Raw genomic sequence first — 14,149 nt, 5'->3', positions numbered from 1 at the left:
ACTGGGACGTCCAGCTTCACGCTGCGGTTCACTCAGAGTTTATGTAAACACAATATAGCACAGATGTTGACCTGTAGGCTGAGCTGCTGCTGGTTTGGTCAGTGATGTGTTCACAGGCTGAGGTGAAGCTTTGACTGCAGATAAAACTCTTAATATCACTGATTTGACATCAAACAGGCAGATTCATCTGTTGTTTCACCAAGAAAACTTTGGTAACTAGGAGAGAAAAGGAAATATTGTCAACAGCTTCCATGATAATCTTCATCCTGGTTACTGTGATCTGTTGTGTTTATGTCTGAGGAACCTCGTTTCACTGCCCCCTTCTGGCCACCTCAGGTAATGCGTGTCTCTGAATCTGATTATCAGGTCGACTCGGTTTGATTCGGGACCAAAACAGAAACATTTGTTCCATTTCTAGCCGTTGTGGTTCTCATGAGTCAAAACATCCAAACTAGAGGAAAAACCTGTTCCCCTCCTTGCCTGTGGGGGCGCTGTGCCAAAAACCTCTGAGACAGTGAGCGCAACTTCTGTCTTCACCAAGTGGAAGCTAAATGGAGGCGTCAGATTTTAGCGGTTGGAGGATTTCTCTTTAGTTTTTGGTGAAGGACCAGGAGCCATTTCTGCTGTTAGCACTAGGCTAGCACATTAGCTTTGGTTGTATTTACCCAGAATGCCCTGTGCTGTAGTCCATTTCCTGCTTTGGTCCGCTTGGCGTTCACATATCCATTCAAACCGAACCGTTGTTCACTTCAACCGCAGCCAAACTTAGGTTTGGAGGACCAGAGGTCAGAGGTCGCTTAGCGTTCACACCAACCCAAGCAGATAATGGGCCTGGAGTCGGGTTAAACGGATGAGACAGGTTTGGTGTTTCTGCCTGTCTGGGTTCTTGAACACAGGAAACTTTCCAACCATGGATTGGAAAGCCAGAACCCACCGACTCTGATGTCTTTAGCTGCTTCGTTTCCTCCATCGGTTCTCGTTAAAGTCGGACATTTTGGGGCTCTTGGCTGAGAACCTCTGTGGGATCCCAGGCAGAAAGTTCTTCCTCAGTTTGTCTCCGGGGCGTCTTCACGTCCTCCAAACTGAGAGCTCGGCGTTAACTGTGCTCCTCTTCTCTCACAGCGCCTCGGTCGGCCATGGAGACCTCGTCGCCGCCAGCCGCTCAGAAGGACAAAATGGACGGCGGCGGCTTCAGCGACCTCCCCAAGAAGCCGTCGCCCTCGGAGAGCAGAGGTAAGGCGCCGATCGAAAGCCGAGTCCGGTTGTGTGTGAGCCGGCTGAGAATGAGCCGGGGTCTCAGCGGCGCTCAGCCGGGGGGCAAAGGGGAGCCATGAAATATACATTTGAAAGAAGAAGCGTGGTCCCGGGAGCCGGCGCTCTCTGCGGCCTGATGAGGAACCCGCAGCAGTCAGAGGTGACTGGCTGTGCATGTCTGACAGGAATCTTAATGGACTGCGACCCATGAAAGAATCATGCATGCAGATGGAGCCGTGTGCAGGCGCGGCTCGGTAAACGCCATGAGTAGAAAACACGGGCTGACAGGAGAGCTGGGGGGCCGGAGCAGGTGAGGCTGGTGTTGTTGAACTAAATGAAGAGTAGCAGAGATCCTCTCTGGCTGGCAGCAAGAGAGAATACATGTTTAAAGATGCCAGCCAGCGAGTGATGAAAGCTGGGCATAATGAGGCCCAAAGACCTTGTTCTTACCTCCAGAGGATAGAGAAGAAAAAAGCTTGAAAAGTGTCCGGGTGATGGAGCCGGGACGACACGCAGCTTCAAAAACCGACAGAGATGCAAGCTGATGGGGCCCTTTGACATGCAAATTAAACGTGTGATTTGGTGACATTTTCACTCATTCATGGAGGACTTGGTGGCCCGCCATCACAAAGAAACGCTCATTAATTGATGAAGAGGAGACAAAGCTGCAAGCAGAGCGGAGCCAGGCGCGCACCGTTTCAGCCGGAACGGTTCTGACAGCAGAACCCAGAAGGTTCCTCCAGACAGGCAGCGGAGCGACACGCACAAACAGAACCGAGCAGAACCGAGCAGAACCGAGCCAGTTCTGATCAACCGAGCAGAACCGGTTCTGATCAGGGAACGTTTCTGAACGTCTTCAAAACCAATCAGTTTTTCAGACCAAACGTCTGGAGCTGCTGGTCTGGATCCAGCCTGAATCCTGCACCAGAACCACAATCACTCCTGAACAAATCAATCAATAATATTTATAAAACACATCACACACCGGTTCCTTTGGATCTGTTTTTAAAAACATATCAACTTTATTTCAGACTTTAAATGTGTCATTTATGACACACATATATAAAATCTGCTGTTTAAACTTGATGAGATTTATTTAGTAATTATGTTATAAATATGACAAAGATTAAAATACATAAAAATTAAATAATAAATTAATAAGTGAATAATAAAATGTCAAACAGATCTAATTGTTTATTAATAAACTCAAATTATATTAATAAATCAGTGAATCATGAAGATGATGCTGATTTGTTGTCATGACGATTAAACCTCCTACATATTTATATGTTTATTAATTTTCCACTGAAAGAATCTGCAAATATAAATAAAATCAGATTAAATGCAGTTTAAAATCAAACATCTGAAGGTATTAAAGTTATTTTCATTAGTATTTATACACAGTGAAGCAGCCGGTCAGGCCCGGTTCCCTCCGGTTCTCAGGAACATGTTGAAGGTTTTATCAGAGTTCGGTCGGTCCAGGTTGGGTCGGGTTCTGCTGCGGCCCGGTTCCCAGTTCTGAACCAGAGGTTAAAGGACGCAGAGCGGCGGCGGATGCTTTTGAAATGTAAATGGAGTCACATGCTCAGCGGACGCAGAACCTGGTGGCCTGCCACGATGAAGAAGACCAACATTGATTGTTCATATGAGAATATCAATGTAGGACACGTCTTTACATTTGGAGCTGCTGCTGTTGCTCCACTTCTTGCCTCTTCAATATTTGAACAAAGCGCCTGGTTGCCTCGCCGGGCGATAATCCCTCAGCGCCTGGGCGGTCAGAGCAGCCGTCTGCTTGGCTCTGCTTGGGTTCTGGTTCCTGATGTTCTGCTGCATGTTCTAGTCACAGTACAAAGGAGGAACTTTACTGTGTTTTAGGCAGATTTTACCCCCACGCTGCAGAGGCTGCTGGTCTGAACCAGAACTGAAGAACCGCTGAGGGAAACCAAACTAGAGCAACGCCAACCGATGCTTTCATTCATGTTCAGACGGAACCGGCCGTCATTACCAGGACCGGATGTTTCCTCCTGGTTCTGGTTCCAGATCTCTGGTGTTTAAAACCAACCCTGAATGTCCAGAATAGGAATCAACTGTTTTAATGATGCTAACTGGAAGTTAGCTGCAGTAACACTAAACATTCAATCATAGACAATAGTCCAGCTAATGCTAACATGGTACACCAGCATGGTGCTCAGCCAAAGCAACAAATTCAACCACCATGACAGCTAATGCTAAAGCACCAACTTCAACTACCATGACAGCTAATGCTAAAGCACCAACTTCAACCACCATGACAGCTAATGCTAAAGCACCAACTTCAACCACAATGACAGCTAATGCTAAAGCACCAACTTCAACCACAATGACAGCTAATGCTAAAGCAACAACTTCAACTACCATGACAGCTAATGCTAAAGCACCAACTTCAACAACCACCATGACAGCTAATGCTAAAGCACCAACTTCAACTATCATGACAGCTAATGCTAAGCACCAACTTCAACTACCATGACAGCTAATGCTAAAGCACCAACTTCAACTACCATGACAGCTAATGCTAAAGCACCAACTTCAACCACCATGACAGCTAATGCTAAAGCAACAACTTCAACTACCATGACAGCTAATGCTAAAGCAACAACTTCAACTACCATGACAGCTAATGCTAAAGCAACAACTTCAACCACCATGACAGCTAATGCTAAAGCACCAACTTCAACTACCATGACAGCTAATGCTAAAGCACCAACTTCAACTACCATGACAGCTAATGCTAAAGCACCAACTTCAACTACCATGACAGCTAATGCTAAAGCAACAACTTCAACCACCATGACAGCTAATGCTAAAGCAACAACTTCAACTACCATGACAGCTAATGCTAAAGCACAACTTCAACTACCATGACAGCTAATGCTAAAGCACCAACTTCAACCACCATGACAGCTAATGCTAAAGCACCAACTTCAACTATCATGACAGCTAATGCTAAAGCACCAACTTCAACTACCATGACAGCTAATGCTAAAGCACCAACTTCAACTACCATGACAGCTAATGCTAAAGCAACAACTTCAACCACCATGACAGCTAATGCTAAAGCACCAACTTCAACTACCATGACAGCTAATGCTAAAGCAACAACTTCAACTACCATGACAGCTAATGCTAAAGCAACAACTTCAACCACCATGACAGCTAATGCTAAAGCACCAACTTCAACTACCATGACAGCTAATGCTAAAGCAACAACTTCAACTACCATGACAGCTAATGATAAACACCAACTTCAACCACCATGACAGCTAATGCTAAAGCACCAACTTCAACTATCATGACAGCTAATGCTAAAGCACCAACTTCAACTACCATGACAGCTAATGCTAAAGCACCAACTTCAACTACCATGACAGCTAATGCTAAAGCAACAACTTCAACTACCATGACAGCTAATGCTAAAGCAACAACTTCAACCACCATGACAGCTAATGCTAAAGCACCAACTTCAACTACCATGACAGCTAATGCTAAAGCAACAACTTCAACCACCATGACAGCTAATGCTAAAGCACCAACTTCAACCACCATGACAGCTAATGCTAAAGCACCAACTTCAACTACCATGACAGCTAATGCTAAAGCACCAACTTCAACCACCATGACAGCTAATGCTAAAGCACCAACTTCAACTACCATGACAGCTAATGCTAAAGCAACAACTTCAACCACCATGACAGTTAATGCTAAAGCACCAACTTCAACCACCATGACAGCTAATGCTAAAGCACCAACTTCAACCACCATGACAGCTAATGCTAAAGCACCAACTTCAACTACCATGACAGCTAATGCTAAAGCACCAACTTCAACTACCATGACAGCTAATGCTAAAGCAACAACTTCAACTACCATGACAGCTAATGCTAAAGCAACAACTTCAACCACCATGACAGCTAATGCTAAAGCAACAACTTCAACCACCATGACAGCTAATGCTAAAGCACCAACTTCAACTACCATGACAGCTAATGCTAAAGCACCAACTTCAACCACCATGACAGCTAATGCTAAAGCACCAACTTCAACCACCATGACAGCTAATGCTAAAGCACCAACTTCAACTACCATGACAACTAATGCTAAAGCACCAACTTCAACTACCATGGCAGCTAATGCTAAAGCACCAACTTCAACTACCATGACAGCTAATGCTAAAGCAACAACTTCAACTACCATGACAGCTAATGCTAAAGCACCAACTTCAACTAACATGACAGCTAATGCTAAAGCACCAACTTCAACTACCATGACAGCTAATGCTAAAGCACCAACTTCAACCACCATGACAGCTAATGCTAAAGCACCAACTTCAACTACCATGACAGCTAATGCTAAAGCACCAACTTCAACCACCATGACAGCTAATGCTAAAGCAACAACTTCAACTACCATGAAAGCTAATGCTAAAGCACCAACTTCAACCACCATGACAGCTAATGCTAAAGCACCAACTTCAACCACCCTGACAGCTAATGCTAAAGCACCAACTTCAACTACCATGACAACTAATGCTAAACCACCAACTTCTACTACCATGGCAGCTAATGCTAAAGCACCAACTTCAACTACCATGACAACTAATGCTAAAGCACCAACTTCAACTACCATGGCAGCTAATGCTAAAGCACCAACTTCAACTACCATGACAGCTAATGCTAAAGCAACAACTTCAACTACCATGACAGCTAATGCTAAAGCACCAACTTCAACTACCATGACAGCTAATGCTAAAGCACCAACTTCAACTACCATGACAGCTAATGCTAAAGCACCAACTTCAACCACCATGACAGCTAATGCTAAAGCAGCAACGTCAACTACCATGACAGCTAATGCTAAAGCACCAACTTCAACCACCATGACAGCTAATGCTAAAGCACCAACTTCAACCACCATGACAGCTAATGCTAAAGCACCAACTTCAACTACCATGACAACTAATGCTAAAGCACCAACTTCAACTACCATGGCAGCTAATGCTAAAGCACCAACTTCAACTACCATGACAGCTAATGCTAAAGCAACAACTTCAGCTACCATGACAGCTAATGCTAAAGCACCAACTTCAACTACCATGACAGCTAATGCTAAAGCACAACTTCAACTACCATGACAGCTAATGCTAAAGCACCAACTTCAACTACCATGACAGCTAATGCTAAAGCACCAACTTCAACCACCATGACAGCTAATCTAAAGCACCAACTTCAACCACCATGACAGCTAATGCTAAAGCACCAACTTCAACCACCATGACAGCTAATGCTAAAGCACCAACTTCAACCACCATGACAGCTAATGCTAAAGCACCAACTTCAACCACCATGACAGCTAATGCTAAAGCACCAACTTCAACCACCATGACAGCTAATGCTAAAGCACCAACTTCAACCACCATGACAGCTAATGCTAAAGCACCAACTTCAACCACCATGACAGCTAATGCTAAAGCACCAACTTCAACCACCATGACAGCTAATGCTAAAGCACCAACTTCAACCACCATGACAGCTAATGCTAAAGCACCAACTTCAACCACCATGACAGCTAATGCTAAAGCACCAACTTCAACCACCATGACAGCTAATGCTAAAGCACCAACTTCAACTACCATGACAGCTAATGCTAAAGCACCAACTTCAACCACCATGACAGCTAATGCTAAAGCACCAACTTCAACTACCATGACAGCTAATGCTAAAGCAAACTTCAACTACCATGACAGCTAATGCTAAAGCACCAACTTCAACTACCATGACAGCTAATGCTAAAGCACCAACTTCAACTACCATGACAGCTAATGCTAAAGCACCAACTTCACCACCATGACAGCTAATGCTAAAGCACCAAACTTCAACCACCATGACAGCTAATGCTAAAGCACCAACTTCAACCACCATGACAGCTAATGCTAAAGCACCAACTTCAACCACCATGACAGCTAATGCTAAAGCACCAACTTCAACCACCATGACAGCTAATGCTAAAGCACCAACTTCAACCACCATGACAGCTAATGCTAAAGCACCAACTTCAACACCATGACAGCTAATGCTAAAGCACAACTTCAACTACCATGACAGCTAATGCTAAAGCACCAACTTCAACTACCATGACAGCTAATGCTAAAGCACCAACTTCAACTACCATGACAGCTAATGCTAAAGCACCAACTTCAACTACCATGACAGCTAATGCTAAAGCACCAACTTCAAACCACCATGACAGCTAATGCTAAAGCACCAACTTCAACCACCATGACAGCTAATGCTAAAGCACCAACTTCAACCACCATGACAGCTAATGCTAAAGCACCAACTTCAACCACCATGACAGCTAATGCTAAAGCACCAACTTCAACCACCATGACAGCTAATGCTAAAGCACCAACTTCAACCACCATGACAGCTAATGCTAAAGCACCAACTTCAACCACCATGACAGCTAATGCTAAAGCACAACTTCAACCACCATGACAGCTAATGCTAAAGCACCAACTTCAACCACCATGACAGCTAATGCTAAAGCACCAACTTCAACCACCATGACAGCTAATGCTAAAGCACCAACTTCAACCACCATGACAGCTAATGCTAAAGCACCAACTTCAACCACCATGACAGCTAATGCTAAAGCACCAACTTCAACCACCATGACAGCTAATGCTAAAGCACCAACTTCAACCACCATGACAGCTAATGCTAAAGCACCAACTTCAACCACCATGACAGCTAATGCTAAAGCACCAACTTCAACCACCATGACAGCTAATGCTAAAGCAACAACTTCAACCACCATGACAGCTAATGCTAAAGCACCAACTTCAACTACCATGACAGCTAATGCTAAAGCAACAACTTCAACTACCATGACAGCTAATGCTAAAGCACCAACTTCAACTACCATGACAGCTAATGCTAAAGCACCAACTTCAACTACCATGACAGCTAATGCTAAAGCACCAACTTCAACTACCATGACAGCTAATGCTAAAGCACCAACTTCAACTACCATGACAGCTAATGCTAAAGCACCAACTTCAACACCATGACAGCTAATGCTAAAGCACCAACTTCAACCACCATGACAGCTAATGCTAAAGCACCAACTTCAACCACCATGACAGCTAATGCTAAAGCAACCAACTTCAACCACCATGACAGCTAATGCTAAAGCACCAACTTCAACCACCATGACAGCTAATGCTAAAGCACCAACTTCAACCACCATGACAGCTAATGCTAAAGCACCAACTTCAACCACCATGACAGCTAATGCTAAAGCACCAACTTCAACTACCATGACAGCTAATGCTAAAGCACCAACTTCAACTACCATGACAGCTAATGCTAAAGCACCAACTTCAACCACCATGACACAGCTAATGCTAAAGCACCAACTTCAACCACCATGACAGCTAATGCTAAAGCACCAACTTCAACCACCATGACAGCTAATGCTAAAGGCACCAACTTCAACCACCATGACAGCTAATGCCAAAGCACCAACTTCAACCACCATGACAGCTAATGCTAAAGCAACAACTTCAACCACCATGACAGCTAATGCTAAAGCACCAACTTCAACCACCATGACAGCTAATGCTAAAGCAACAACTTCAACTACCATGACAGCTAATGCTAAAGCACCAACTTCAAACCATGACAGCTAATGCTAAAGCACCAACTTCAACTACCATGACAGCTAATGCTAAAGCACCAACTTCAACCACCATGACAGCTAATGCTAAATCACCAACTTCAACCACCATGACAGCTAATGCTAAAGCACCAACTTCAACCACCATGACAGCTAATGCTAAAGCAACAACTTCAACCACCATGACAGCTAATGCTAAAGCACCAACTTCAACCACCATGACAGCTAATGCTAAAGCACCAACTTCAACCACCATGACAGCTAATGCTAAAGCACCAACTTCAACCACCATGACAGCTAATGCTAAAGCACCAACTTCAACCACCATGACAGCTAATGCTAAAGCACCAACTTCAACTACCATGACAGCTAATGCCAAAGTACCAACTTCAACTACCATGACAGCTAATGCTAAAGCACCAACTTCAACTACCATGACAGCTAATGCTAAAGCACCAACTTCAACCACCATGACAGCTAATGTAAAGCACCAACTTCAACTACCATGACAGCTAATGCTAAAGCACCAACTTCAACTACCATGACAGCTAATGCTAAAGCACCAACTTCAACTACCATGACAGCTAATGCTAAAGCACCAACTTCAACTACCATGACAGCTAATGCTAAAGCACCAACTTCAACCACCATGACAGCTAATGCTAAAGCACCAACTTCAACCACCATGACAGCTAATGCTAAAGCACCAACTTCAACTACCATGACAGCTAATGCTAAAGCACCAACTTCAACCACCATGACAGCTAATGCTAAAGCACCAACTTCAACTACCATGACAGCTAATGCTAAAGCACCAACTTCAACCACCATGACAGCTAATGCTAAAGCACCAACTTCAACCACCATGACAGCTAATGCTAAAGCACCAACTTCAACCACCATGACAGCTAATGTTAAAGCACCAACTTCAACTACCATGACAGCTAATGCTAAAGCACCAACTTCAACTACCATGACAGCTAATGCTAAAGCACCAACTTCAACTACCATGACAGCTAATGCTAAAGCACCAACTTCAACCACCATGACAGCTAATGTTAAAGCACCAACTTCAACTACCATGACAGCTAATGCTAAAGCACCAACTTCAACTACCATGACAGCTAATGCTAAAGCACCAACTTCAACTACCATGACAGCTAATGCTAAAGCACCAACTTCAACTACCATGACAGCTAATGCTAAAGCAACAACTTCAGCTACCATGACAGCTAATGCTAAAGCACCAACTTCAACTACCATGACAGCTAATGCTAAAGCACCAACTTCAACTACCTAGACAGCTAAGGCTAAAGCACCAACTTCAACCACCATGACAGCTAATCCTAAAGCACCAACTTCAACCACCATGACAGCTAATGCTAAAGCAACAACTTCAACCACCATGACAGCTAATGCTAAAGCACCAACTTCAACCACCATGACAGCTAATGCTAAAGCACCAACTTCAACCACCATGACAGCTAATGCTAAAGCACTAGCTTCAACCACCATGACAGCTAATGCTAAAGCACCAACTTCAACCACCATGACAGCTAATGCTAAAGCACCAACTTCAACCACCATGACAGCTAATGCTAAAGCACCAACTTCAACCACCATGACAGCTAATGCTAAAGCACCAACTTCAACCACCATGACAGCTAATGCTAAAGCACCAACTTCAACCACCATGACAGCTAATGCTAAAGCACCAACTTCAACCACCATGACAGCTAATGCTAAAGCACCAACTTCAACTACCATGACAACTAATGCTAAAGCACCAACTTCAACCACCATGACAGCTAATGCTAAAGCACCAACTTCAACTACCATGACAGCTAATGCTAAAGCAACAACTTCAGCTACCATGACAGCTAATGCTGAAGCACCAACTTCAACTACCATGACAGCTAATGCTAAAGCACCAACTTCAACTACCATGACAGCTAATGCTAAAGCACCAACTTCAACCACCATGACAGCTAATGCTAAAGCACAAACTTCAACCACCATGACAGCTAATGCTAAAGCACCAACTTCAACCACCATGACAGCTAATGCTAAAGCACCAACTTCAACCACCATGACAGCTAATGCTAAAGCACCAACTTCAACCACCATGACAGCTAATGCTAAAGCACCAACTTCAACCACCATGACAGCTAATGCTAAAGCACCAACTTCAACTACCATGACAGCTAATGCTAAAGCAACAACTTCAACTACCATGACAGCTAATGCTAAAGCACCAACTTCAACTACCATGACAGCTAATGCTAAAGCAACAACTTCAACTACCATGACAGCTAATGCTAAAGCACCAACTTCAACCACCATGACAGCTAATGCTAAAGCACAAACTTCAACCACCATGACAGCTAATGCTAAAGCACCAACTTCAACCACCATGACAGCTAATGCTAAAGCACCAACTTCAACCACCATGACAGCTAATGCTAAAGCACCAACTTCAACCACCATGACAGCTAATGCTAAAGCACCAACTTCAACCACCATGACAGCTAATGCTAAAGCACCAACTTCAACCACCATGACAGCTAATGCTAAAGCAACAACTTCAACCACCATGACAGCTAATGCTAAAGCACCAACTTCAACCACCATGACAGCTAATGCTAAAGCACCAACTTCAACCACCATGACAGCTAATGCTAAAGCACCAACTTCAACCACCATGACAGCTAATGCTAAAGCACCAACTTCAACCACCATGACAGCTAATGCTAAAGCACCAACTTCAACCACCATGACAGCTAATGCTAAAGCACCAACTTCAACCACCATGACAGCTAATGCTAAAGCACCAACTTCAACCACCATGACAGCTAATGCTAAAGCACCAACTTCAACCACCATGACAGCTAATGCTAAAGCAACAACTTCAACCACCATGACAGCTAATGCTAAAGCAACAACTTCAACCACCATGACAGCTAATGCTAAAGCACCAACTTCAACTACCATGACAACTAATGCTAAAGCAACAACTTCAACTACCATGGCAGCTAATGCTAAAGCACCAACTTCAACTACCATGACAGCTAATGCTAAAGCAACAACTTCAACTACCATGACAGCTAATGCTAAAGCACCAACTTCAACTACCATGACAGCTAATGCTAAAGCACCAACTTCAACTACCATGACAGCTAATGCTAAAGCACCAACTTCAACCACCATGACAGCTAATGCTAAATCACCAACTTCAACCACCATGACAGCTAATGCTAAAGCACCAACTTCAACCACCATGACAGCTAATGCTAAAGCAACAACTTCAACCACCATGACAGCTAATGCTAAAGCACCAACTTCAACCACCATGACAGCTAATGCTAAAGCACCAACTTCAACCACCATGACAGCTAATGCTAAAGCACCAACTTCAACCACCATGACAGCTAATGCTAAAGCACCAACTTCAACCACCATGACAGCTAATGCTAAAGCACCAACTTCAACTACCATGACAGCTAATGCTAAAGCACCAACTTCAACTACCATGACAGCTAATGCTAAAGCACCAACTTCAACCACCATGACAGCTAATGCTAAAGCACCAACTTCAACCCACCATGACAGCTAATGCTAAAGCACCAACTTCAACACCATGACAGCTAATGCTAAAGCACCAACTTCAACCACATGAAGCTAAAGCAAACTCAAACCAACCATGACAGCTAATGCTAAAGCAACAACTTCAACCACCATGACAGCTAAAGCACAACTTCAACCACCATGACAGCTAATGCTAAAGCAACAACTTCAACTACCATGACAGCTAATGCTAAAGCACCAACTTCAACTACCATGACAGCTAATGCTAAAGCACCAACTTCAACTACCATGACAGCTATGCTAAAGCACCAACTTCAACCACCATGACAGCTAATGCTAAATCACCAACTTCAACCACCATGACAGCTAATGCTAAAGCACCAACTTCAACCACCATGACAGCTAATGCTAAAGCAACAACTTCAACCACCATGACAGCTAATGCTAAAGCACCAACTTCAACCACCATGACAGCTAATGCTAAAGCACCAACTTCAACCACCATGACAGCTAATGCTAAAGCACCAACTTCAACCACCATGACAGCTAATGCTAAAGCACCAACTTCAACCACCATGACAGCTAATGTTAAAGCACCAACTTCAACTACCATGACAGCTAATGCTAAAGCACCAACTTCAACTACCATGACAGCTAATGCTAAAGCACCAACTTCAACTACCATGACAGCTAATGCTAAAGCACCAACTTCACCCACCATGACAGCTAATGTTAAAGCACCAACTCCAACTACCATGACAGCTAATGCTAAAGCACCAACTTCAACTACCATGACAGCTAATGCTAAAGCACCAACTTCAACTACCATGACAGCTAATGCTAAAGCACCAACTTCAACTACCATGACAGCTAATGCTAAAGCACCAACTTCAACCACCATGACAGCTAATGCTAAAGCACCAACTTCAACCACCATGACAGCTAATGCTAAAGCACCAACTTCAACTACCATGACAGCTAATGCTAAAGCACCAACTTCAACCACCATGACAGCTAATGCTAACGCACCAACTTCAACTCCCATGACAGCTAATGCTAAAGCACCAACTTCAACCACCATGACAGCTAATGCTAAAGCACCAACTTCAGCTACCATGACAGCTAATGCTAAAGCACTGACTTGTTTTTTGATAAAGCAGGATGAGCTGAGTTATAAGATGTACTCAGTGAATTGGGGCAACATTTATATTGTACTTTAAAATTCAATAAACCAAGTGAAAAGAGTTTATTTCAAAAACTGCAATGGAAACGTTTTTTTTGTATAAGTCGAGTCACATGATCAAAAGCCGGATGTTTCTATTGGTGCAAACCAAGATAACAGGAAGTAGTAGGACGATGACGACGTGTTGATGTTTTCAATAACTTATCAAATTATTCACATTTTATTAATAGGAACAATTGAAAGTAGTGTTTTCAGCCTTAGCAGAAAGTTCACCTTAAAGTTTTGTGCATGTTTGCAATAGAATCACAGCTGCAGAATCATTGATCTTATGATTATTAAATGTTTCAGATTTCCTCCTCATTATTCATCCTCTGTTTTTGACCCAAACTTCACTGTATATTTATTTCCAAT

At 43.5% G+C, this 14,149-nt stretch overlaps 1 protein-coding gene across 1 annotated transcript in view; it reads left to right on the top strand.

Moving 5' to 3' along the window:
* The first annotated feature begins 1,136 nt into the window (after positions 1-1,136).
* LOC129354868 (zinc finger protein GLI2-like) overlaps positions 1,137-14,149 on the top strand; it is a 58,157-nt gene continuing 45,144 nt past the window's right edge. The window contains 1 exon segment of the mRNA XM_055024400.1: positions 1,137-1,233. Coding sequence (XP_054880375.1) covers positions 1,137-1,233 — 97 coding nt within the window.

The sequence above is a fragment of the Poeciliopsis prolifica genome, unplaced genomic scaffold (assembly GCF_027474105.1).
Source record: "Poeciliopsis prolifica strain line A6 unplaced genomic scaffold, Auburn_PproV2 SCAFFOLD119, whole genome shotgun sequence".
NCBI classification, from domain to species: domain Eukaryota; kingdom Metazoa; phylum Chordata; class Actinopteri; order Cyprinodontiformes; family Poeciliidae; genus Poeciliopsis; species Poeciliopsis prolifica.
The sequence above is the reverse complement of the archived record's forward strand: the minus strand, read 5'-3'. Positions and strand labels throughout refer to the sequence as shown.